Source organism: Trematomus bernacchii, unplaced genomic scaffold, assembly GCF_902827165.1.
Source record: "Trematomus bernacchii unplaced genomic scaffold, fTreBer1.1, whole genome shotgun sequence".
In the NCBI taxonomy this organism is placed as follows: domain Eukaryota; kingdom Metazoa; phylum Chordata; class Actinopteri; order Perciformes; family Nototheniidae; genus Trematomus; species Trematomus bernacchii.
Window position 1 is genome coordinate 3,239,755 of NW_022987608.1, and position 26,971 is coordinate 3,266,725.

Sequence of the window (26,971 nt, forward strand, 5' to 3'; positions counted from 1 at the left end):
TTAGATAATAACACGGGAATAATAAATAATAATAATAATCTTTCCCTCCCTCTATATACTGTGGTAGAAACCAACTACAACAAAATGAACATAGTTTACCGTGATTTAATTGTAATACACGTTTCAAAATGATGCCGAAGTAACAACATACTGGTAACGGTTAGTAAAAACCATGAATTAATGCTTTGACAAGTGTGCAGACAGACGGCAGGCGAAAAACCTTTTAAAATGCATGTTTTCTGAATGGAGATCGGATCGACCAGGCTAAGCTAACGTTGTATCTGCTCCGTCCACACTCACAACAACATGATACAGACACAACAGCGACTGTATTCGCCATGTTCCAGAGATAGATAAACTAGCTAAGTGTGTTAGGTCTAACTTGAAGTGTGTGTTTTGCTCCGCTCACCGGTCCGTCACAGCGGGCGGAGCTGTGATCATGCAGAGCTGCGTGTCTCCTTCAGCAGCAGCTGATCTGCTCTCTGATCTCTCTCTCTCGCGTCCAGTTATACTTCACTCGCATTTATGTCCATATCGATCAGATCTAGCTAGTTCTAGCTAATGATATGACTGCCTGCGTATCAAAGCGTTGCTTGGCAACGGGGGTGTGGCAGGAAAAAGTATAGCGCAGCATCATGCAGCATTAAGCATTTGTTTACATGAGGGGTCAAAATGTCCCCTTCAGGAGGATAAATGTCTTTCCCCACATTAAATGTCAGACATTAGAAAGGAAGTGACTGTGCATGTAGCGTATTGACTCTTCTTGTCTGTCACATAAGTGGCGCAACTGATGCAAAGGGGAAATTATTTTTGACCGGACATTTTGACCGGAGAGATTTAGATTTGCCGGTCTTCAGCATATTTTACCGGTCACAGTCCGGTAATTACCGGCTAACGGAAACTCTGGTTAGAATGTATAACCAAGTGTCTTTTGTTGGTATACAGGATGAGTTTTAGGTAGACGATGTTTCAAAGTGCTCTACAGGCATAAATATTGATCTTGCATCCATGTGACAACAGGAGGTAGCCCAAGGCTTGTGCTTGTGTGTGTGTATATGTGTATATGTGTATATGTGTATATGTGTGTGTGTGTGTGTGTGTGTGTGTGTGTGTGTGTGTGTTACCGTAGTGTGTGAGGATGCCCTGGGGGGTGACCACCTGATCGCAGACATGGCAGACAACAAGACAAAAATCCTCCAGAGCTGGAAGCTGGCTGTAGACAAGCATCTCTAAAAAAAAAAAAAAAGACAGGAAGAGAAGAGAGCACATTTAGAGATGAATGCAAAACTGTCAGCAAACAGAAAGGTCTGATGGAAGATTTGTTTCAGGCATTGCTGCAACTACTGATTACGTCATTATTGCTAAACTGGTAATTATCTTTTTTAATTATTGGTTGGTCTAGAAAATGTCAAAAAAATTGAAAATGTCCATCCCAGTTTTCTCAAAATCAAAACGTGTAAATGTCTTTTTGTCAGTCTAAAATCTCAAGTTTAATTTTATATAAGAAACATAGTTAAACAGGAACTCTCCATAATTAAAGAGGCTGAAAACAGAAAACTTTTTTTACAGTTTTGCTTAAGTTGCTGATTGGGCTTTTGTCAATCAAGTCATCAGTTAGTTGAATAAGCAGCTCTCTTCATACAGTACATTGTACAGTATACTAATGCTCTTGGTTGGCTTCTGACTAGGGCTGTCCCGACTACCATTTTTCGGGCTCCGGATATTCGGTAGTAATCAGCAGCGAATATTCGGCCCGCGCGGGGGGGGGGGGCATGGTAATCAGCAGCGAACCGCTTCAACACGTGTATTTCGGTGTATTCACGGCATTCATTTAGTTATTCTACAGTATTGTTGTTTTATAGTTATTTGTTAATGTAACCCAATTTGTGTTCTTTGAAATTGAAAAGGATATCGCATTGTGTTTGTTACTTTCGTTGCAGTTGTATATGTCTTAAGTGTAATTTGGCTTGGCTTCCTATTTATGGACATGCTTTTGCAGTTGTTGTTGCTATGGAAACAACGTGACGGAGATTAACGGAGAAAAGTAATATCTACATATAAAGACGGAGAAAGTAAACTATAATGTTTATGGTTAAGTGTTAGCACCCCCCCGAAGAGGCACAAGCTCTTACGTTGATATTGGAGATTTCAATCAATTCAATTTGAAAAACGAACGGGAAAAAAACGAAAAAACGAATAACGAAATTGAAACCCGAATAGTACTCCAATGAACGAATATTCGGGTACAGCCCTACTTCTGACTACATTTAAAAACGACATTTAGTCTTTAACCATGTATTATCCCCTGTTAACTTAGGTTAAGAACCTTCTGTGATAAACATTCATTTATCAATTCACAGCTTTAGGGAAGAAAAACAAGATTATTTTCATTATCATTTTGGCAATTATTTTCCAGAATTATCACTTTTTCTATAAAAGATAAGAAACTTAAGGACATTTGCCTATCATTATTTTAATTGCTTATTTGAGAACATGACCAAAATATATCCAAACGCCAATGATACAAGTTAGCGTCAACAATAAATAAAAAGTATACATGCTGAACATAAACCTAAATTATGCTAAAAGCATCTCAAACTCTGCCAGACTTAGAAACAAGTGATGCTCAAATTATCAACTAGCTTTGGAGCTTCTTTCCAGATAGAGATGTGTCACAAAATCACATAACAGGGAAAAGGGACAGACGATCATTTGAAATACATGCTGGCATCCTGTGTTCTAGCTAGCATACAGCAACATTGTGTTACAGAAGACAGTTTGGACAGAAATATGGAAAATAGCTATAATGTCTTTTGGCTAAGCTTTGAAGACCTAATCTTCCTGAACCCAAACAAGCTCTGCTGACAGAAATCACAGAACTGATTAGCACAGGGCTTAAGCACTCACTGTGGGGAGGCGGTGTGTGTTTAGAAGTGTGTGTGAACGCTCGCAAGGGCACAAATAGAGAATATGTGGCTGCGTGTCGTCATGACCTTGCATGGCTAGCGGGTTTTCTGTCGTTTCGGAAGTCAAAGAGATGATGTGTGTGTGTGTGTGTGTGTGTGTGTGTGTGTAGGAACCAGATCTGTGAGGTAACTAACGGTCAGAGCAGATCTACAAATATGTAGACAACGTGAGCTTGTGCTTGTGTACATACTGCAAAAGGTCAGAGTTGGTTTCATTACTCATGCATGAAGTTGTCAAGCACAGAAACACAAACAGTGAGTGTGAAACTAAATACTGAAATGAATGCTGAGTAAAGCGAGGAAATTGAAAACTGATATTGGCTGCTGAGGAGAGGCTTTCTCATAAGGACTGCAGTTAGCGCTCGAGCAGCTGTACTCAATCAGTCTGCACTAGTTCACCTCGTAATACAGAAAGGGAAAGCATTTCTCACTCATTTTTCCGACCTATAATTTCCAAGCATGCAGCAGGATTCAAGCCACAATGCAGACTCTCTGAATGTTTGTGTTTGCTGACCAAAATCTGTTTTGGTAGTTTGTTTTTGACTTAAAAAAAGGTTCTCTCCAGTATCAGCTCTAAAACCACCAGACTCAGGGACAGTTTCATCCCACAGGCCATAAGACTGTTAAACACCTGAACTTTTGAAAGAATGTACATAAAATGTATCTGGTTGCAACTTACAAATTATTTATCTAATATATCATATTCCAATGACTTGTATTTATTACATGGCTTAGTTGAATACTCGATTCTGATTGGTCAATTCAGAACACTTGACACGTTGTTAATCCAGAACAGACGGACCGCTGTCAAGGACTTATTGACCGTTGTTAAGGACGCTCACATCTGCACAAAGAAGTTCGGTCGATTTAACTGTATACAGTTTGGCCGAAAATGCAATTTGCTTTTCGAACTGACAAGACAAGAGCGACAAGAAAACAGCGGAGAAGTAACGGGGCAGAAACCCTCCTTTTTTACGCAGCGGTCCATACATAGACATCAAACCGCAAAACATATTCAGTTGCCAGTTGCTTTGGCATTAGGGCAGGGATATCTAGATACTTTCCAAGGTTTGACATAATGACTTGTGCTACTTTTAAAAGCAAGCAGCGATGTTTTCAAATCTGTAACCAAAAAGCTCCGCCTTCCTGAAGTTGCTACGTATTTCAAACGGTAACAACGGACAATTTTTCTTTTTCATGTCAAAATTTTTTTTTTTTCATGTCAATTTAAATCAATACATACAACTATTTTTTAAATCAATAAAAACATTTCAATTAATATTGGGAGTCATGTCGTTACTTTGTTGAGAATGTGGCCATGTAATAAGCGGGATAATTATCCTTGCACTATTTCTATTTGTATTTACTTGCACTATTTTAACTATTGTATCTGTTGTATTGTGTTGCACTGTTGGAAGAGCCTGTGCCCTGAGATTTTCATTGACATATCTACACTGTAGCTAATGTGCAAATGACAATAAAAGCATTGAATCTTGAAAAAAAAAATGTCACATTAGAGACACTAAATACAAATATGAACCTGAAAATGAGCACATACTGTATGGCGCCTTTTGACTGTAAGTTATCTAAGGCCTGTTCTAAGCTATGATACTAACAGAAATGGAAAGGTGTGGCTGTGTGTGACAACCGTTTTTTAAGTATTGTTATTGCAGTCAACAGCTTGTGAAGTGGTTAGGGTTAATAACTTTCGTAAACGTAGGCAGTAGAACAATGCTGCAGGGTTGCCAAGTGGTTTCTGCCCAAACACATGAAACCTGTTATCGTTTCCTTTTTTTTTTTTTGTTAACAAACTACCAGGAAAGCCAGGCTAAAACGTAACCTGGCAATGACGGAAGAAAAAAAGCAAGAATGCAATTTCCTCTGCGTCTGCCAAGTCAAATGCAAACTTAAGTGCGAGGCTTATTTCTGCAGCCGGAGTTGTGTGTGTTTCTCCAGCCAACAGCCACACGCTGCCAAATGACTGACGGGCCTGAAAAGGAAGTCCAGAAACATCCGTCACTGGTGAATACACATGTTTAGAGCTACTGAGACAATCAATCATTGGACACCGAGTACATTGAGAGTAATAAGTAAATCAGCTTCCCATTGAGGAGAAGCAGTCTAGACACTTACAGGTAAACAAAAGGGGTTTGAAATGGAGAAAGAAGACATCGAGGTTATCTGCCGTGCTGAAACTGAAACTGAAGAAATAACACGGTAACATTTTCTGATGAAATGACCTATAATCATCCAATTTAATTACCGTTTCAACAGATCCAGAGGAAGGTGCGGGCTACAGCTTCAGTTGATTTTCTAACAGGCACACCAGATAATTATTGGATCTGCACCAAAATGTCTGGCAGAGTAAACAAGCTTATTAGCAGCTGGGCGGGAGACCTACAAACTGTTCGGCCGAGGAGGTAGAGCGGTCATCCACCAATCAGAAGGTTTCTTATCCATCTTGTCTTGATAAGAGAAAATTGACTGCAGTAGTTATAAAGGCTGCAGCATGTCTGTCACAAGGAGAAGCTGAACAAATGTGCTGGGTAATGATCAAGAAATCGTCGTTTAAGAAGTCAAAACCTCCTTCGCCCCATTTATTCTCAAGGTCAGAATCATACGATTATGAAGTATAAAAGCCAGGATGAAAAATGAAATCCATGCCAGGGAATGGTTTTACTGATATGAATTTCAAAATGTTAACTTGTAGACGGACTAAATCAACTTCAAGGACAAGCTCATTCCAAACGTATATCTATACACATTATTTTAACACTTTCCCGACAGTATATGAACAGTTTTTAGGGCTAAATCTTACATTTATGTTCACAATCTACAATCTTGAGCCATGGTTTGATTTATCGATTCAATATTTTGTCAATTAAATGTTGGAAAAATCTCATTTTTACATTTTCCTAAAGTGGTATTCATTCCACTTTCACGTAACATGAAGAAAAACAACATGTATACATATAACTAATCAAAAGTTACCAATGTATTTTTGGACTGTTTTAGTTTTCTAATGTAAACTTTACACTGTTATGCAGATCTAGGCGACATAGATCTTGACACCTCCTTGCTCAGTGGCATTTGTAAGAAGTACAACAAAAGAAAATGTCTGACTGAGTTCAAGCGTCGACACGGTAATTTGAGCTGGAATCATTTTAAAGCAGACACCACATTATTAAATGAGTCATCTTTAATCGTCTGCCAGGTAGCAGTGACGCTAATATTCTGTGGAAAGGTTTCCAACACCAGAGGAAACAAACATGTATTATAAGGGCTAGTATTGTGCCATACCTCAACAAGTGGTACATTCCCTTCTGTTTGATGCAGTTAAGTGCATTATAAATTAAATACATATATTTATTTTTTTATTAGTATTTTTTTATATTATACTGTAGGTAGTTGTTTTGGTATATCTTTTATCCAAAGCGACTTACAATAAGTGCATTCGACCAAGAAGATACAAACTTGAAGGAAACAGAATCATATAAGTACATCAGGTTTCATTGAGCCAAACCATTTCAAGTGCTACTCAACTGGCTTTAGATAAGCCAGTCCTTTGTTAGTATATAAGTGCTTAGTTAGTATATAAGTCCTTTGTTAGTATATAAGTGCTTTGTTAGTATATAAGTCCTTAGTTAGTATATAAGTCCTTAGTTAGTATACAAGTGCTTAGTTAGTATCTAAGTGTGTTTTTTTATTTTTTTATTGCTCGAAGTGTGTAAGCTTTCTGCTGTCCTGATGTCAATGGGGAGCTCATTCCACCATTTTGGAGCCAGGATAGCAAACCGACGTATTTTTGCTGATGGGAACTTGGGTCCCCCTCGCAGTGCGGGTGCAGCGAGCCGTTTGGCCGATGCAGAGCGGAGTGCACGTGCTGGGGTGTATGGTTTAACCATGTCCTGGATGTAGGAAGGGCCAGATCCATTCGCAGCATGGTACGCAAGTACCAGTGTCTTGAAGTGGATTCTAGCAGTTACTGGAAGCCAGTGAAGGGAGCGGAGGAGCGGGGTGGTGTGGGAGAATTTAGGAAGGTTGAAGACCAGACGAGCTGCTGCATTCTGGATGAGCATACATACATTAAGGCAAATTCCTCATATGTGTAAACCTACAATTAATCAGTTTCTGATTTTGAAATGAAAAACTCTAGACATCTTTATCATACTAGTGAGACATACAGCACCTCAGCTGGTTTCCATAGTATTGATACACTCAATGAAGGTGAATATATATTTAATTATCACCTAAAGCATGGCTGTGATAGCATCGTGCTCCTGACGGTTTCCATCCCTATAATAAAGACAGTGATTATCATATAAATAGCAGCATGACAGCCTATTTGTAGTGAGATGATGACAGGGGCTGTCAGTCCAGCCCGACAGAGTTGCTGTTGGGTTGTCATCGTCTCCTCTTTGTGAACGTGGACGAGTGAGAAAAAGAAATGGATACTAATCATGTCAGGCACCACACACACTCACGAGTACAAATATGTGTGCACCGAAGTGTCAAATGTTATATTTAAATCTACGATGAATCACTTTCAGCTGGATACAAGTGTACAAATTAAAAAATTCAGACGTGTTTCCCTGTTTGTGAGGCTATAGGGTGTGTGTGTGTGTGTGTGTGTGTGTGTGTGTGTGTGTGTGTGTGTGTGTGTGTGTGTGTGTGTGTGTGTGTGTGTGTGTGTGTGTGTGTGTGTGTGTGTGTGTGTCAGCGGGCCGTAGTTTCAGGTTGCCAACAGAGCAGCAAATCTGGAAACACCGCTCCGGTTTGGCTCTGAGAGAGATGATGAGGCATGTGTGTGTGGGAGGGGGGGAGGTTGGTATTTGACCAGTGAGAGTGAAAAGAGTTTCCCCCGCTGTGTGTGTGTGTGTGTGTGTGTGTGTGTGTGTGTGTGTGTGTTCTCAAACTCTCAGGGATGACTCAAGTGTGCGCCGCATGATCCTGTAGGTATTTATACACGGTGAGATGTGGAGGAATTCCTCTGGCTCCGTCACTAGATTGGGTGGAGGTGCCCCACAGCCCCCTCCTCGTGTACATGATATACAGGCTATAATATGTTCTCACCCAAAAGCAACACAGTAAAGTAAATAAGACAGACTTGAACTAGCTTTATGCACTAAGGGTGAGTCCTACAAGTCTAACACACACTACATAAACCAATTATCACAAAAACACACCACAGTAAAAGCACTAGTTGACTTATCTATAAAATAATGTAACGTATCCAAAGATTATGGATCAGTTAGCCTAAAGTTACAATACGGAAAACATATCTGCACTCCAGCTGTGTTGAATTATTTTCCAACAGCACAATCGCTAGTAATTATACTATTAATGCCACTACTCCATGTTTTATTTGTTTTTACTTTCTTTTTCGATTTGTATTAGTGTTGCATTTGTTGAAATGTTGTATATTTTACAGGGTGGGGTGGGGATTATCTACCTCATGTTCTGTTACGGCCTGAACAGCTTGTTTTGAATCCATGAAAAGCACTTTGTAACTTTGTTTTGAAAAGTACTTAAAGGTGGGGTAGGTAATTTTGGAGAAACCAGCTCGAGTGCGCTAGAATTTGAAAATACACAGCTGGAAAAAATCTGCCACTTCCTTACAGAGCCCCTCCTCCAACACACACGAACGCGCACATGACCAATGAGGGCACGAGATCAGTTTGTGCCAGGGGCGGACTGGGACTACAACTCTCAGCCCGGGACTCTCGACCGGCCCACTTCGGTACCGCCGGCCCACCTCGGTAAATTATCTCGGGGGGGGGGGTGCTAGTGACTTATCCGAGCGGCCCACATCGTCCGACCGGCCCACTTCAGTACCGGCCCATCGGGATTCGTCCCGAACGTCCCGATGGCCAGTCCGCCCCTGGTTTGTGCACAGATGGAAGGCTGACAGGCAGGTAGGCCATCCAGTTATTTTAGCCGGGCCGGCTCAAATGATTGGTCGTGCTTTTTACAGTACCACGGCTTCCACAGATGACATTTTTTTATGGATTTTTTGTCAAAGCACTTCAGATATTCATTGCTATCGGGATGTTAAGAGCATTCCATGGAATATAACAAAAAGTGTATCTCGAGCCGGTTTCTCAAACTTACCTACCCCACCTTTAATGGATTAAGTTATTATTATTGCTAGTATGCAGTCGAACAAGTATTCAACATAACACCTTCACCATGCCTGACACAAAACATCTAGTGATCTCAGGTTACTGTACATCTCCGATGATGATTCGAAAATACTCATTAATATGTTTTATTTCTAATGAAACTCAGTGGGAGCCGAAACAATTAGCAAGTTAATTGATTTGTAAATTGAGAAACTACATTTGCAACTATTTTGATTAGGACTAAAGTGAAAACAACTCTAATAATTTTCCGGTTTTCAGCTTCCTAAAGGTGGGGGGTCTGATGCTTTTCCTCGCACTCTTTTACAATAAAACTGAACAAGCAATCTGAATGCATCACCTTAGGCTATGGAAAATTATGATGCTGTATTTTAATGGGCAAAATGTAGATTCATGTAGAAATTAATCATTAGACACACGGTGATCACTGTAATACAGTTTTCTAATTCAAACACACTCCCAGTAATGTGTTTCCCAATTAGACACGTGCATTTAAAAGTATGTATGAGGCGCAGTCAGTGAGAGGAGGTTAAACAGAATTTAGTTTGAACAGTTTGAGGTTAGAATGGATCATTTCCAAGATTGGGAAAAAACAAGAATCTACAGTATGTCAAGATGTTTTTGAAGTTAGTGCATGCATGTGTTTTCATCATTTTGTAATAAGTAAGCAAGGGGCTTGTTCAGGGGCAGACTGGGACTAAAAATCAGCCCGGGACTCTCGACCAGCCCACTTCGGTACCGCCGGCCGACCTCGGTACCGCAAGTAAATACCGCTAGTAAATTGTCAACGGGGGGTGCTAGTGACTTATCCGACCGGCCCACCTCGGTACCGCAAGTAAATTCCGCTAGTAAATTGTTGACGGGGGCGGCCTACATCGTCCGACCGGCCCACTTCAGTACCGGCCCATCGGGATTCGTCCCGAACGTCCCGATGGCCAGTCCGCCACGGGGCTTGTTTGTTTTTAGCTAATGACAATGCCCATTTAATTATTCTATACTAAGATAGCATTTAATGTATTTTATTTGTTAGTTTATTTCTTGGTGCAAGCTATTTTTCAGAGCATTTCTTTACAGAGTATGCTTTGAAATAGTTATTTGAACAATATCAGCCATGTCAGGAAGTGTTGTCCCTGTGTCCCCAGAGTAAATGACACCTCTGGCTGCAGAGAACAAAACAATAACAGAGCATCATGGTGTTGACAGTGACAGCGCTAGTGTGTTTTCTCACTTCCTTACCTTCTTTGCTGAGCCTCACGGCTTTACCCTGGCAGTAAATCTGTTTGTCATCCGAGGACGAGTCTGCGTCAGAAGAAAACACAAAAGACACTTTACAAATAAGCAGGTGAGCATTGACAACAAGATCTGGAAGTACAATGGTGTAGGACAAGTAAAAGTCCAGCATTCAAAATGTTACTCAACTTAAAGTACAAAAGTATTAGCATCAAAATAACTAAAAGTACCAAAAGTAAAAATACTCATTTTGCAGATTGGTCCATCTCAGAATAATATATATGATATTGTTGTCATCTTGCAATATACTAATCTATATAAATAGTTATCACCGCAATAAACCGTATTTAATTGTGTCTTAATTGTTAATTACATGATTTAATTTCATATTCTATTGACATGTATATAGACTTTTTGCACTACTTTTTACTTTATTATATCTGTTGCATTGTTGGAGGAGAATTTAATTGCCATTTCTACACTGTAGCTTTGTGCATATGACAATAAAACCTTTGAATCTTTGAATATGTTTTATAATGATTGATCATTAAAGTGTTATCAAAGCTGGTAAAGGTGCAGCTCGTTTTAATGACTTTGTATACTGCAGGGTAGCTTGTGAATTTACTCCAGGTGGAACTAAAGTCTGATTTAAGAGTTGATTATATTTCACATTATTAATCCAAATCTGTAAAGTAACTAAAGGTATTAAATACATGTAATTGACCTCTGAATTGTAGGACAGTTTAAGTACAAAGTAGCATAACATGGAAGTACTCAAGTAAAGTAAAAGTAGCTCAAAATTGTACTTAAGTACATTACTTGAGTAAATGTACTTAGTTACTTCCCACCTCTGACAACAAACTTTGGGGCCATGCGTAGTGGAGCCATGCTGGTCCGAGCCTGACTACCAGTTAGCATTATTAGCTAGCTAGCACTGGAGCTGGCTTCCTATTGAAAGTGAAGCCAAATGAGTGAAGCTGTCAAAGCTAACAAACTTACATCCTGCACAGTTGAGAAATGTCATTACTGCACACACCAGTGCTACGAACTATGCACCGTAAAGCTTATCTCTCGACTGTTCAAGCGACATATTAATATGGTATTTCATAATTGTATTTTTTGACAGTTACTTTGCAGACTCTACTCAATCACAGACAGTTGTTGGACTCACCACAGTTTGTCCGCAAAAACAACAAGGGCTACCGACGTGCAAACTTACTGTCAACAAAACGTAATTTAGCCGCGGTGACGAAGGAAGACCAAGGCTCGCACAGGAAGCTATCCGGACTTGGTATTTGGCGATCCAGTGTCGCCATTTCTCTTCCTTCTTGTTGCTTTGCTGAGAGCCGTTTTTTCTCGCTCTCTCGCTCTCTCGCTTTCTCTCTCTCTCTCTCTCTCTCTCTCCTTCGCACGCAGCAGGCGAAAAACGAAAGAACCAGATATAGTGACGTCATGCTCGGTGTACGTCGTGCTTGTTCGGCAACTTCCGGAGGATTGAGAGGTTGAGGACAGACAGGGAGCTACTGAGGGGTTCAAAAGTTCAGACTGTGGGCACATTACAGATTTCCCTCTGTTGGACAGTTACAAGGTGACATTATGTTGAGTTGAGAAAACATTATCTTTTTATTGGAACATCATTGGGTAATTGGGATCAGAATTCCTTTATTCGTCCCACATAAGGGCATACATACATTGTTACAGCTAAGTGAAGATAGAGACACAAAATAAAACACTATTAGCCTAAGGGCATGCACATAATATTTGAAAAATAGAAAAGTTATTCCAATTTACAAGTAACATTCGTAATATATTTTTGTCTAATTTACATATTGCAAACAAGTGTTATTAAACAACAGTGGTTTCTTAAGTCTGTGTTGTTGTGTGAGTGTGTCAGTAATTCAATAGGCATAGGTGGACCGGTCAATCACAAAGACAAGGAATAAAGCATAAGATAGGGCTAAACATGTCCATCTGGCTTTTTCTGGATAATAACAAAATGTTTACGTCCATCAATCCAATCATTCAATTCATTGTATGTGTTACATTTAATCATGTAAGACCTAATTATATTGAAATGTTATTCCATCAGTTATTCCAATGCATTAACACAATTTTAAGTAGAATACCAAAGAGAATGAACTTGCATATGCAGTATTTAGTGGACCAATTATGGGACTTTACTATAAAAATAGGGTCATTTAACATTGTATACCCCGAAAAGTGTATTTTATTTTATTAGACCAAACAAGTATATGAATATTGGGCCCTACTTTGAGTCTAAAAAGTACAGTACTATTAGGGATTGCCAGGGAGTTGCAAAGGAGTCAACACATCACATTTTGCATTTATATGTGAATTTAAAACATGCCTTAATCTGAGGTCACTGAAACAAACTGTCCCAGGATGCTGAGCTTCTCAAAGTGGCTCAGTAGGTCAAGCTAACAGCGCTACGTGGACCTCTTGTGGCTGAAAACAGAATCTGCGTTTAAAGTGCAATGTGCAAAGTCAGGAGGGGAGGTGCATGGTTTCGTTTTTTTACAGGAAACATGTCAATAGATCATAATATTTCTGCTATTATGATTATACTGAACAAACTTAAATCTGACTTTTGTTCAACAGATAAACCGATCTTTAGGTCTGTTGCATGATGCTTACATCCCATGATATTAGACCAGAGCAGGGTGGAGATAAAGAGGAAATGACAGTGTTAAACCAGAGCACGGATATTACTTTGATTAATGTTTACTGTTGTTTCAAATCATGTCAAATCAACATACACAGTCTACACACACTTTATATGTTAATCTGTGGTTAAACCCTTCCTGTCTTTTCCTCTGTCACACCCACACACACCAGTGCACTTCCCTTTTCTCTCTTCTTTCACACACACAAACGATGACTCTGACTCAGTGTTGTGTTTGTTTCCCGCACAGTGATCATGAGGTCACATGACACAACAGGAAGCATATATTTTCCATCACTTTAAGAGTCAAAAGAACGGATGTTTGTCAAAAAAAATGTCCTCAAATGCTCTCACTTTTTTGATTTAACCTTCTAAATAGTTCAAAATTATATATTTGGCACCATAAAGTCATATATTTCACACACGGCTAGGGGCAAATGTGAATTAATGATTAACCCTCCTGTTGTCTTCGGGTCAAATCTGACCGATTTACTACTTTCATCAATCATAACTTTTTTTTTATGATATCCTTCACAGTAGACATTTGAACATACAATTGCTGATCACCACTTTCGTTGAATTTTGGATGATTTAGTCAACTTTGTAACACCCATGGTGTTCCCGGTCAAAAATGACCGCCCGGATCAGATAAAACACACACCAACACCCACACACACACATACTGTAGATGTGTTACCCCCCCTAATGTGCCGATCCCCCCATGTGAATCACACCTGGCACACACAAACACACAGAACAATTTGACACATTTCCCGCTCTTATGTGCCCATCCCCCCACATGGATCACACCTGGCACAGGCAATACATGTTCAGTGTCTATTCTTTGTATATTTACTGCAGTTGTTCATGTATACCAGTAGTCTGATACAATATGTACAGTTTGAAAGGGTGTTAAATGAAATTTGGTGATGATTAATGTTTTTTGTGTAATAGCAGTTAAAACAGGACCGGTCAAATTTGACCGTGAACACCAAAGTAAGGGGGGGAGGGGGAAACGAAGACAATAGGAGGGTTAAGCTAAATTATTTTAAAGTGGACCTATCATGGTATATTTAAATGATATATTGTAGGGCCATACCTATATAAGGCATATTTATACGTTTCTGTTTTCAAAATACCAAACAGATCATGCATTTTAGCCATGCCTCATTTCGCTCAATTTGCACTTTTTTTAGCTCTGCTCTGCAAGGGCAGATTCAGTGAGAACAGCACCATCTACTGGCCTGGCATATGTACTACAGTGTCTCCATCGCTTTCGAACAGCAATGGCCGTGGCTGTCTCCTCCTGATTGGTGGAGTTGGCCCAATAGCCGTAGCGCCACCGTCCTGACGTCAGGACAGTGTTCAAATCTGGATCAGTTTTTATCAGATCCGTTGCAGCCCCTTTTTTAGAGATTTGGGTATGGAGGAAAATAGAGAGGGTTGTGTTTTCTGACACTTGGTGAGTTCCCTGGAACACCGGGGACACATATTCATGTATAAAAGACGTACAAAAGTGCATTTTGCATGATAGGTCCCCTTTAAATTAACTGGCTTCCATATTGAGGCATGACAGGAAAAGGATAGACAAACACACGCACTGGAGTGTAAAGTGTCTACATCCAAACACACACATTTTAGATGGACAGGACGTTCACTTTACAGACTTATGAAAAAAAATCATTAATTTTTATTGATAAAAAACAAAGGTACATAGAAATTGTGCATGTCACAGAGTGTCTCAGTTTGGCAGGTTGAATGCACAGGAATCATTGACGAAGCTATAGCTAGTTTGATGATGATTATAAGAATGCAGAGGCATAACCAGTACACCACACACACATCCATTTAACTTAACACAGAGTTAAATGAATATACATCATCACATTTACATTATTTATCACCATATCAAAAGATAAAACATCATAAAAAGAAAATCAGAACTTCATATTCCTTCAAATAATCATCTAAATATGCTAAAAATAAGACAAAAAAAAAGTGACATTTTATAAAACACCCTAAACTTAAACAGGAGGAAACATGTTGCTTTGCTATTGATGCAAAAAGTGATGAAAAAGAATTGAAAAAGGACATTAAAAACAACAATCAAGGAAGTGTTTAACCTTCATTTGGTACCTTAGTTTAGTCTTAATAAATCAAGGTCGTCAAAATCTCAATCAAGTATTCTCTACGGATTTACACTCTCGCATATTAAGTACCATGAGAATGCACTGTGCATGTCGTGATAAGAATATACTGGATGTACTTTTGTGAAGTTATAGTAAAAAGGTCATTTTACAACCACTGGATTGCAGATGTTTTAACACAACATGTTAAAAAAAGACAAGAAAACATGACTCCTTTGTTGAAATTCTTGTTTTAGAAGGAGATTATTCATGTTTTGTCCTTTAGCTTGAAGTAATAAATTACTAGGTGGCTTAATACGTTTAGATATCGTTTTATATATTATAAAAAAGCCTCGATTGGATGTTTCTGAGTTCTAAAGTATGATAGGGATGTTGTAGTAACCTCACGAGTAATCTCTGCTATTGTGGAAATGTCTTTTTCTTCAGGTTTAATATATCTAACTTGTACTTTACTGAGGAAAATCAGTGACACTTTCATATGGATTCACCTCATCAGTGTCATTCATAACAAGCCAATATAGTTAGCCAATCATAATCCTAGTTATGTTTGTCCAGACATTTCAATAACCACTATCCCACCACTAGAGGGCGCCTGACCCAACAGTGAAAGAGCCTATGAATGAATGAATGAATGAATGAATACTTGAGACATTTTCCATTTACTGTACACAAATTGCTTTCAATCTAAAAATGTATTTAAATGTAATCTAATCAATCAAATCTATAAAAATACTAAATACTAAAACGTCACAATTCACACTGATGCAAATGCATGGCTCAATTTAAAGGCCAATATGGACATATATTACCATTAGGGTACATTTCTGATAAGGTAATATATGGAGTAATGCTTCATAGTGAACCACAGACAACCTTTACCCTGAAAACCTGCATCACATTATCATTATTGTAGAAGATGTTAAACAATAAATTATTGTTAATTGTAGTTGGATTTGTATCATAGACAAACAGTTCAAAGTACCTATTAAATTCATCAGTATTTAATAAAGCCATGTCAGCCATTGTCCTAAAATGGGACCTGAGATGTAAGGAAACCTCTCTAACAAGTCATAATGCTGCTCTAACATTTAAAATATCAACATGTTTGGTCATTGTCTGTGCATGTATCTGCTTACTAAAGCATAAGAAAAGGAGTAATTGTAATAAGGCACGTTTAAAAGGACTGGACATACTTATTGCATTGGTTTTGCAATAAACCAATGTAATAAGCATTGCATTGGTTTTCATATACAGGTTCTTACATTACCTGTATATGAAACAGGTAATGTAAGAAATAAAATAGAAAAAGTCTAATCGACACACTTCTCCTCCCGGAACCTCCTTTCTCCTATCTTTGTAGGAAATGTATACTTATTTTAGAACTGTTTTCAGTATGCTGTGAATGTGTGAGGAAAGGGACATTTTGGATACAAATCAATGAATTTCTCCTTCATCTTCATAGAGCTTGTTTGTATTTACTCATGTCTTCTATCTATTTGTGCATATGCTCAAATGTGGGCTTGTGTCTACTGTGTGTGTGTGTGTGTGTGTGTGTGTGTGTGTGTGTGTGTGTGTGTGTGTGTGTGTGTGTGTGTGATTGTGTGTATATGTAGTGTGTGTGTGTGTATGTGTATGTGTATGTGTATGTGTATGTGTATGTGTATGTGTGTGTGTGTGTGTGTGTGTGTGTGTGTGTGTGTGTGTGTGTGTGTGTGTGTGTGTGTGTATATGTGGCTCTATATGGGTGCAGGGACCTGCTGTCTTCCAGGTCCGGGCTGAGTGGAGAATTTCTGAGAGTGCCAGCGGGTCTCCTTGTACACAAACCAGGCGTTCCCCGCCCACACGAGCATGTTGAGGTAGCCAAACACCTGGAGAAAAAAAAATAGGGATTTTATTATTATTATTATTATCAAATTCTAGGGGGAAGAAAAGACAGCATTTTTGTTATGCGATGGATTTCATATCAATCACAAACCTACATGTTCTTGGATAGTTTGAGGTCACGTGTGTGTTCATTTTTAACACATTTGTTTTGAACTTGTGACAAAATAAATACAGCAGCAGCGCCTGAGGAAAATTAAAGTGTTGTTGCTCCGTGTCTCATGACTGAGAGTCAGGCTGCTTCATGTTTCTGGTAAAATCTTCAAGACTAGTATTTTAGAAATTGTGGGGTGGACACAGGAGAAATCCCCTCTATACTGCTAAATTATTTGGTATTTACTGTGGTAATTACAGCTGAAGTTAATACTAATGAGATCGGTGACAGAAAAATCTCAATTATATATATACATTATATATGTTTTTATATATTTATATTCAAATAATAATTCAAAATGACATGATATTAACAATAAATGCATAAAAAAAGGGCGGCAGGTAAAAAAAAAAAAAGGGGGTCATTGCACATTTTTTGTATTTAATATAAACGGGGACCTTAAAAAATGTGTATAACAATTCCTAGTGTTCTTTCTTGACCTCTTTTATGTTCTATGTAGTTATGCTATGTATTTTGTAACATGCCATATGCTGTCAATAGGATAATCAAGATATATTTAATGGAAAATAAAAATCTATCCAGCATTACAAAAGGCATATTACATTACACACTTTATAACTGTGTGTAACAACACTCACCTCTAATTTGAAATGTTTTAAATCCCTCCATAGAAGGTGGTAAATAAACACACTAATTCCTTTAAGCTAATCCGTGATAACTCTCACCACAGAGATGTTGAGGGGCCGCATGCTGGCGAACTCTGTGACCTCACAGGTGACGTTGGCCCCCCTGCAGACGGCCAGCGTGTTGCTGATGCCTTCAGTGTCCGTGGCATCCTTCACGTTCTGCAGACCCTTCGCCCAGGCGGAGGAACACACCAGCCACAGGAAGACCAGGATGGCTGTGAGGAGGAAGTCCTGGAATATAGAACAGACAGTCAGAAACTAAAGGTAAGATGAGATGGACCCTTATTGATCACCGTAGGGAAATTGAGGTGTTAACATGGTTCACTGAGAACTACACCTGCACACACTAGTCTGTGTTGGATATAGCATGTGGGTTACATGTTGTAACACATGCCCCTTGTTTCTGTTGTTTGATTGTGATGTGCTATATGTGACATGTATGTAGTAACGTGTGTTGTTTATTGTTCTCTTTTATCCTTTCGCCTGTATCTACTTGTCTTTCATCCTTTTTTTTACAACTAATGCTGTTGATGTATTGTGGTGTCCATTATCATTTGGCCGGGGACAACAGCTGGAAATTAGCAATGTTGGCTAAAGCTGCCCCATTTACTGTTTTTTGTGACAGTTGATCAATAGGGACTGTCCACGACACTATAAACATATGAACTAAACTAAACTCCTGGTATAAAGGACTGTCCGAGGTGCTTAGGTGTGCAAAGATAATAATAATAATAATAATAATAATAATAATAATACATGTGATTTATATAGCGCTTTTCCTGGTGCTTAAAGCGCTTTGCTATGTCTCTCACAGCTTGATCAATACTCACAAAGATGGGTCCAAAGTCAGAGTCCTTGTAGACGTGCATGTAGCCCAAATACACCAGCAGAGCCACCATGCTGTACAGGAAGCAGACGATGGCCACGCCCACAAAGAACTCCACGGAGGAGGCGGAGTCTCCCACCATGTGTGTGGTGGTGGCTGATTGGTTACAGAGAGTGGCGTTCCCCTCGATGAGCGGGACCGCGCTCAACCTGGGAACAATACAAGACTGAAGGTTAAAATCACATCATCACATCCTACTGAATTTGTAAAAAATCCCCAAAAAGAGATGTGATTCTCACCTGAACGGGTAGTGAAAGTTGGCATCGAGCGTGTCGTTCCTGCCATCGCCGCAGAACAGAGACATGATGTTCTTCCCTGAGAATCCACTACAGCTTCCAAAAGCAAATATGGCCGTGAGCTGTTTGTGGAGAGAAGAGAGAGAGGGAGATTGGAGAGATGGTTAACACTTATGTGAGAAAATTATACACAAATCAAGAAACTCTGAGATCACTATTCCTGGCTTTTTGTGAATATTTCCAATTATTTGGGCTTTGTTAATGCACATGGATACATTTACGCAAGGATGAGTTTTTGTTTGACTTGTGGAAGATCAACCTCTGCTCCTACTGTATAATCATTCTATAAAAAAAGGACAACATGTTCCCATTGACACGCATTAATACCACAATATTTCCCACAGTTATTGCATGAAATTATGAATTCTTATCTCACAATTTCAGTCTAGAGCCCTGGCTTCAAAAGTGTAATTTTGTACTTTATTCTAATGTGTGCCCTATGGGGAAAATACATATTCATAATTGTCTTGGTTTTGACTTCGGTAATTTATCATAGAGCCTTGCAGTGTTCGATGCAATGCATCCAAAATCAATGTTGTTGCTAAATATTGCCATATCATAGACCGTGAAAGTATTCCCCAAGCATTTACTATTCAAAACATTATTACATTTGTGTGTTCCCAAATCAAAACAACAGTGGCATTATGTAGACAGACATTAATGTTGAAAATGAATGAATATCTGTTAGTGAAGATAAGGACTGAACTTGGTTAGGTTATCATTTTATAGTTGTTTTTTCAATCAAAGGGACTTTTTAAAAAGGGTTAAAGGTGGGGTATGTAATTTATTTCAGAAACACTTTTTGTTATATTCCATGGAAGCACGACCAATCATTTGAGCCGGCCCGGCTAAAATAACTGGATGGCCTACCTGCCTGTCAGCCTTCCATCTGTGCACAAACTTATCTCGTGCCCTCATTGGTCATGTGCGCATTCGTGTGTGTTGGAGGAGGGGCTCTGTAAGGAAGTGGTAGATTTTTTCCGGTTGTGTATTTTCAAATTCTAGCGCACTCGAGCTGGTTTCTCCAAAATGACCTACCCCACCTTTAAATGTTAAAAATGTTTTAAATGGAGAGAATAATCAATATAACCCTAACAAATGAATGTAAAAACACTATCTACTATACATGAAATGGTAAATGTACACCATAAACAACCATGATTGAATTGTTTTCCTTCCTACATACATGTATTTTTGCACAAAACAGTTTAAAAGTGCTGAAATATGTCACCAGAACTTCCCACCAGAAGAAAGTTGGCAGACTGAATCCCAGCATCAGCAGAAAGAGCCAGAGGGACCAACAGATGGCCGGCATTTTACTCCACAAACAGCTGAAAATAAAACTCACTACTCAACCATTTTTACAAGATAAATCTGTTGCTCTTCTTATTTGTATTCTCTAACACACATGTGTCAAACTCAAGGCCCGGGGGCCAAATCAGGCCCGTGGTGGATTTAATTTCGGCCCGCAGGATAATTTTTAATTACTATTAGATCTGGCCCGCCGGTATATTGCACCTTCACTCCATCCTGAGGGTTTCCTCCGCTCAGAGCCTGACCCCAAACATTGATGAACTTGCACCCAAGATGAGATGCCAAGTATCTGGCTTGAACTAGCATCACAGAGCAGCACACTGAGTTTACATGGATGTTTCCTTCTGCACTTTCTTTCTTGAGACAACAGGGCATGTTTGGTTTTTTCTTTGAGGGAAATAGTTTTTTTGAAGCTGTTGTTGGCCTGTGGAAAAATGTAATCATAAGAAATGACTCTGGAAAAGCTGCAGATAGAGCCATAAGAAATGAATGCAACTGATTATTTAATGTTTAATGTTGTTTTTATAGGCAATCATTTAAGCTTTGTTAGTTCCAGGTTTAATATGTGCAATAAGTTCATTTCAATACGTTTTGCTATAAACATTGAACCAGTCCGACCCTCGACTAGTACCCATTTTTTTTAAATTTTGGCCCACTGTGTATTTAAGTTTGACACCCAACACAACACAACAACACAGTCTATAACACCCCTTGTTGTTAAATACCAGCTATGTGCAATATGTGCAATATATATATATGCTGTTAATAACTGTGCAATACATACCTGGCTGCTAAATCTTCAGAAATGTTACATCTATATCTATATCAACAGTTTAGGTGAAAATGTGGATGAAGCTACTTTACATTTTTATGCGGATGATACCGTGATGTATTGTGCAGGTCCCTCCATTAAGGAGGCGGTTGTTAAATTGCAGGCTGTTTTTAACATTATTCAGACTCAGCTCTCTGAACTTAAGCTTCTTTTAAATGTTGATACAACCAAGGTAATGCTCTTTTCAAAAGCTAAAAAGACACCAGAGCCTGTTTTGGATATTGTAACTGCGCAAGGAATAATACTTGAAGTGGTTGCCTGTTATAAATACCTAGGTATCTGGCTTGATGAGTGTCTCACTTTTAAACTTCAGGTCAATAATCTGCTTAAAAAGCTGAGGGTCTAGGTTTCTTTTTCAGAAACAAGTCCTGTTTCTCACTTGAGGCCAGGAAAAGGCTAGTCACTGTGACCTTTTTACCTGTGCTGGACTATGGTGACTTGTTGTATAGGAATGCACCTGCCCATTGCCTGAACAAGTTAGATGCCGCCTATCACAGTGCACTGAGATTTGTCACTAATTGTAAAGCACTTACACATCACTGTACCCTGTATGCCAAGGCAGGTTTGCCATCACTTACTGTACGGAGGCTCAGTCATTGGTACACGTTTATTTATAAAGCTATGTTGAGTAAACTCCCGTATTACATCTGTTCACTGATAACACAGAGAGTTGCAAGCAGCTATTGTCTGAGATCGCATGATGTAGTATTGTTACATGTGCCAAGAGCAAGGACTGTCTTAGGTAAGACAGCTTTTATGTGCGCAGCTCCACTTGTTTGGAACAATCTTCAGCAAGAATTTAAACTGAGCAATTTCATTCCTCTGCATGTTTTTAAGTGAAATGCTTTGTGATACTATGGGTACTTGTAAATGTCGATAACTATGTAAATGTAGCCTGTAAATATAATGTATGATGTCCTTTATTGTTTTATGTTTGTTTTATGTTTCATGTGGAACCTATTTGCTGCAGGTCTCCCTTGAAAAAGAGATTTATGATAAAGGTTTTGAATTGAATTGAATGTGTATTTTGTAAATTGTGTAATATTTTTTTTTTTATGCTTGCTTCTTAGTTAACATTAAGCTGTCTGTGGCTCTTTTCTGCTGTTACAAATTTAAATGTCCCCTCTGTGGGACTAATAAAGGTATTCTGATTCTGATTCTGATAATGAAAATCACAAAACAACATCTATATTTTGTATCATTTTCTATTTTTTCCCCCTTTCATTTCCACATTTGATCATCTGGCATACTGTATGTATTATCAGTAAGAAAACAAATCATTGAGAAGGTTCGGTAGATAGTTTCTCTAACAAATAACATAAAAAGTGTCTCTCATAGCTGAACCAATGCTGCCATTCAGCTGTTGAATGATTTCCCTTAGGAGCAGAAAGCATCTGATTCAGCGTATAGGCCATGTGACACTAATTCCTTCCTTAAAACCGACACATTATACATTCTTGTAGCTGCTGCTAAGCTTAACCCTCAAACTGCAGCAGGCCGCTCATTTTATTCCAGAGTAATGAGCTCACAGACTCCCAGTGGTATCGCTTCACTCACACTGCAGAGATCTGATCTGTTCTCCTCAAAATGTGTTGACAGTTTTCACACATCTTAGACTTTGCATAGTCTCTGCCCGTCATCACACATCCTGGCCGAGCATCTAAGTACAACATACAGCTATTCATACACTGAAAAAACTGAAATATTAAGTTGAATTAAATGTATTATGCCCACATATTAGGGCTGTGCAATTAATCATATTTTAATCGCAATTACGATTTTGGCCTGCCACAATTACGAAAACAACATAATCGAAAAAAACGATTATTTTGCTTTGCTAGGTTGTGACACTGCAATATATTTGATCAAATTTATTTTAGTCTAATTTATTTGTATTTATCATATTTATATATGTTTAGTAGCTTGTGGAAGTGCGCTCCAAAATATTTGTTGATCTTGTTTATTGGTATTTATTATTTTGATATTATTTATTTAAATGTAAATATAAATGTATCATTTATTTTTGTATTGGTTTTTCAGTTGAATTATACGTTCAGGGTAATCAACAGTTAAAAAAATACTGTTCAAATGATTATTTGTTTTAAAGTTCAATAAATGGATGTTTTTTTAAAGTCAATGAATAATCGTATTTAATAATCGTGATATCAATTATTGACCAAAATAATCGTGATTATGATTTTTGCCATAATCGCACAGCCCTACCACATATTTCACATAACTGTATTAGGTCAGTTGAAAGCAATAGTTTTAGTGTAAGATTTAAGATCACACTCGCGAAATACTCACAGAACAGGCATTTTACGCCTTTTGTAATCATGTGTGCTAGGAAACTGAAGTCCGGTTTATATGTAAATCATACAGACAGATTTTTAAATCAACAACAACAATCCTTTTTTTGGCCACCCGGGGGCAGCACAGTAAGCTTTGAACACATTACTGACCTAATAACGCCTAAACAGTTAGATAAGGTGAACTTGCTAGCAAACAGTTGCCAATTTAACACACACACAGTGCAACATTAGCATTCATTTGGAGTGTGTTTCTGAGGTAAGTCTGCAGTAGAATTATATGTTTTTCTCTAGAATAATCAAATAGGTCCCAGAACACATCAAAAGTAGCCCCTTTATCTCAGAAAACCACCAACATGATGGCGAAATTAGGAAAACTGAGATTTTGTTAATTAGCGCTTGAATCTGAAGCTTTTCTATAGACAGGAAGTTGATTACCTCATGACAAATCACTACCTCCTGACATGAAACGGTAATGTTTTTTGTTTCACGCCTCACATAACAAGGTGACAAAACACATGTAACCGACCACTTGAATTGTGTTGCATCAGCACAACTGTATCACACATTCTCACTCTTAAAAAATGCTTACGACAGGCCACCTCAACTTTTAGCCTTGAACTTCACTCCGCAAAGCCCACATGCACACCCACACTTACTGTACATCCACACACACACACCTCGAGGCCTCTCTCCAGATGTTTCTCCAGATGTCATTGGCTGCCACTTCCTGTTTTTCTGGCTACAAACCCACTGTGAGCTACTTTTCACACACTCTTGTTCCCCTGGTTCTGTCACTAAGGTCATGGATCCTCAGCGTGATTAACTGTACCAGGGTGGACCGAACACACACACACCTCGACATTTTTAAGTCAATGTTTATATTCTCATTTTAAACAGAGCATAAATCCTAACTGTACAAACACTGTCGGGTATTTGTCAAGTTTCCAATATCACCATTTAGTCCTAAGACAGGCGACAACTTCTCCATACATGGCGACTTCCAAAGACTGTGGACAAACTGCAGCATTGTCACTGCTTATAAGTCTTTATCTAAGGCATCCGACACATCTGCAAAACAAACAGCCTTAATTTATGGACATTCCAGATACTAGCAAATAAAATCCAAGGAAGTCTTTACGCATAACTGAGCTGTGAGACAGCATTAGCAGGTTAGTGAAAGTAGAAATAAAGGACATTAAAACATTGATTTTGATCAGAAGGGCCGTTAGGATGGAAACAAATCTTGTTGCAAACTGAATAATCATCAGATTTTCTCACACAGACTGACCAAAGACTCCTGGAGCATCTGTCCATTGTGTTACTGTTTCCCTCTGAGGCTCAATGAAGCCGTTTCTCCCTGTTTTGGCAGAGAGGCCTGGCAATGAGAAATGGCTTTAACATCATTATTCAACATCGTAAGTGAATGGGGCAGCCTTGTCTTGTTTGTTACTTCGACCCAGCTTCCTGTTTACTAATGTGTGGAAGATAATATCGAGAAGTGTAGAGGCTAAACCACTCTTGTGCCAAGTACACACACTTTTCATGACGCCTCAGAGGTATGTAGGATAAATGGAGAACAAAATGTTGGATTTTAGTCAATACAACCCGCTGGAAACCCTCCAATATCATTGACATACTGCTTTTTGGGGGTTTTCCCTTTCTTTTAGTGTGTTATATAGGTTTTAGTGCATGTAAATGGTCTGCAAAGGCTAAAATCCCTGTATTCCCTCCAAAGGGATCATTGTAACATAGTGAGATCACTACGTTACACTCAGCTTCTATTGGCTAGCGCTCCAACATCCAGGGGTGGGACATCTCTAAGCGGTTGACCAATCAGAGCAGACTGGGCTCTGGTTTCAGACAGAGGGTGAAAAGAGGTGCTGCAGCACAGGCAGTATTTTAAGAATAAAGAGCTTTTTGAACATTAAAGTATATAAACATGTAGGGGGACTAAATACAAATATGTACCCTGAACATTTGAATAAAATGCACTCTTTAATGTGTTTTAGTCATTGCTACACAATATTAAGTGGGCTGTGTCGCCTGTATTACCACATACACAGTTCATCATCCAGACCTCTGTGAATCACAGATGATGTGTACAGGGTTACCTAAGGCCAACAGAGTGAAACACACAGCTTTGTCCTGAGTCAGATGACTGTGTGCTGCTCTTTAGCTCTCTATGTGGAGAAAACAGAACAGCAGAGAGAGACTGTCGCCCCACACTGTTCCTCTGACCCAGCTCCCTAAGAGAACCGATTACTGGACTTTCCATTAGAAGCCGCAGCGTGTTTCCTCATTAAACACAAACTGTTTGCTCGAGTGCAGGAGCAGCCAACTGTGCACAGTTACTCAGAGGTAAATTATTGCTAAGGGATGCATTAATCTGTAACTGTGTTGTCTGAAGGGCAGGCCCACGCAGGCTCCAAATGCACCGGACATAACTGAGATATACTCACTTTAGCCAAGATTACTTTGCCATGCAGGTGATCCACACTATCAATCCATACAATATAAGATAACCCTTTATTGATCCACTGGGGAGGAGATACAGTCGTTGCAGCAGCACAAATATAAAAATAAGATTAAAAGAGAAGTAAATACAAAAATCTATAACTATATTTCACAAGAAATCTATTTATCTGAATCTATTCTATGAATATTGAAGATCTGGATTTATTATAAGACAGACAAATAAAGTTATACAGGCTATAATAGCCTATTAAAATGGTTAAATATTGTGATAAAGCATAGACTAATGAACATAATAAATGATGTTCATTCTTGTGGGAAAAAGTGTACATCTTAAGCAGGCTTTTTATTCATTTAGTAACGTTTTTTTTAAAGTATGAGAAAAGGGGTAATGTATAAATATGTTATTGCATGTTCTTAAAATAAATTCCCTCTCAAACTGCTTACTTTGGAGATGTTTTCCCATAAGTACAATTCGCCGGGAAAAAGGGAAAATCCAAGGACTTAGAAAAGGACTGGACCTCCCTGTCCTCTGGGTATGTCACACACACACAGCCACACACACTCAGTATCTAACTTACCCACTCCACCAGTTTGATGAAGCCCAGCGGCTCCTTCAGCGGGGACAAGTTCAGTCGAAATCCCGTCATCATGATTTTGCTTTTCGGATCCAAAAACTCTTTATCCAGTTGTTCCTAAAGTGTGGATGTGGGTCCAGCAGGGAGGGAAAAGGGGAGTTGTCCGACAAAATGACGTGGTTTTACTGCCGACGCTGCAAGAAATGACCAACCAAACTTTCTTAAAGTAACTTTACCAAACCACCTGGGCTCTGAATGGAACTTTTTCCAGGAATACATGTTCTGAGAATACAGTTTTACTTGTCGCAGGAAGTTTTAAGAACACATTTTAATTCAAAAATAATTAGTTAAGATGGATATTTTTTGCAGTGTAGCGTAACTGTCTATCGCTTATCTTGGAGATGCGCAAATTACGCAGGCGATGTAGCGCGTA

The 26,971-nt window shown here is 38.8% G+C and overlaps 2 protein-coding genes across 2 annotated transcripts in view; both read right to left on the bottom strand.

The window, feature by feature from the left end:
- Positions 1-11,253, bottom strand: part of atxn7l1 (ataxin 7-like 1) — a 38,326-nt gene extending 27,073 nt beyond the window's left edge. Inside the window, 3 exon segments of the mRNA XM_034131405.1 lie at positions 1,125-1,229; positions 10,343-10,405; positions 11,185-11,253. Of these exon segments, the coding sequence (XP_033987296.1) occupies positions 1,125-1,229; positions 10,343-10,405; positions 11,185-11,224 (208 nt within the window). The 5' untranslated portion in view covers positions 11,225-11,253.
- A 5,592-nt stretch (positions 11,254-16,845) lies between these two features.
- On the bottom strand, positions 16,846-26,665 carry sypl1 (synaptophysin-like 1). Its single transcript, XM_034131286.1, has 5 exons — positions 26,542-26,665; positions 18,974-19,092; positions 18,679-18,883; positions 17,888-18,079; positions 16,846-17,034 (listed from the first exon to the last, which is right to left on the bottom strand). The coding sequence occupies exons 1-5, from the start codon at positions 26,611-26,613 to the stop codon at positions 16,903-16,905; spliced, it is 720 nt and encodes a 239-aa protein (XP_033987177.1). The 5' UTR covers positions 26,614-26,665; the 3' UTR covers positions 16,846-16,902.
- Between the last annotated feature and the right edge of the window lie 306 nt (positions 26,666-26,971).

Coding starts and splice junctions, on each gene's coding strand:
- sypl1 (XM_034131286.1), bottom strand. CDS start 26,613: ATGATGACGGGATTTCGACTGAACTTGTCCCCGCTGAAGGAGCCGCTG. Junction 18,884..18,973: donor AACTTTCACTACCCGTTCAG/GTGAGAATCACA, acceptor TATTGTTCCCAG/GTTGAGCGCGGTCCCGCTCA. Junction 17,035..17,887: donor GGCCCCTCAACATCTCTGTG/GTGAGAGTTATC, acceptor TTTTTTCTCCAG/GTGTTTGGCTACCTCAACAT.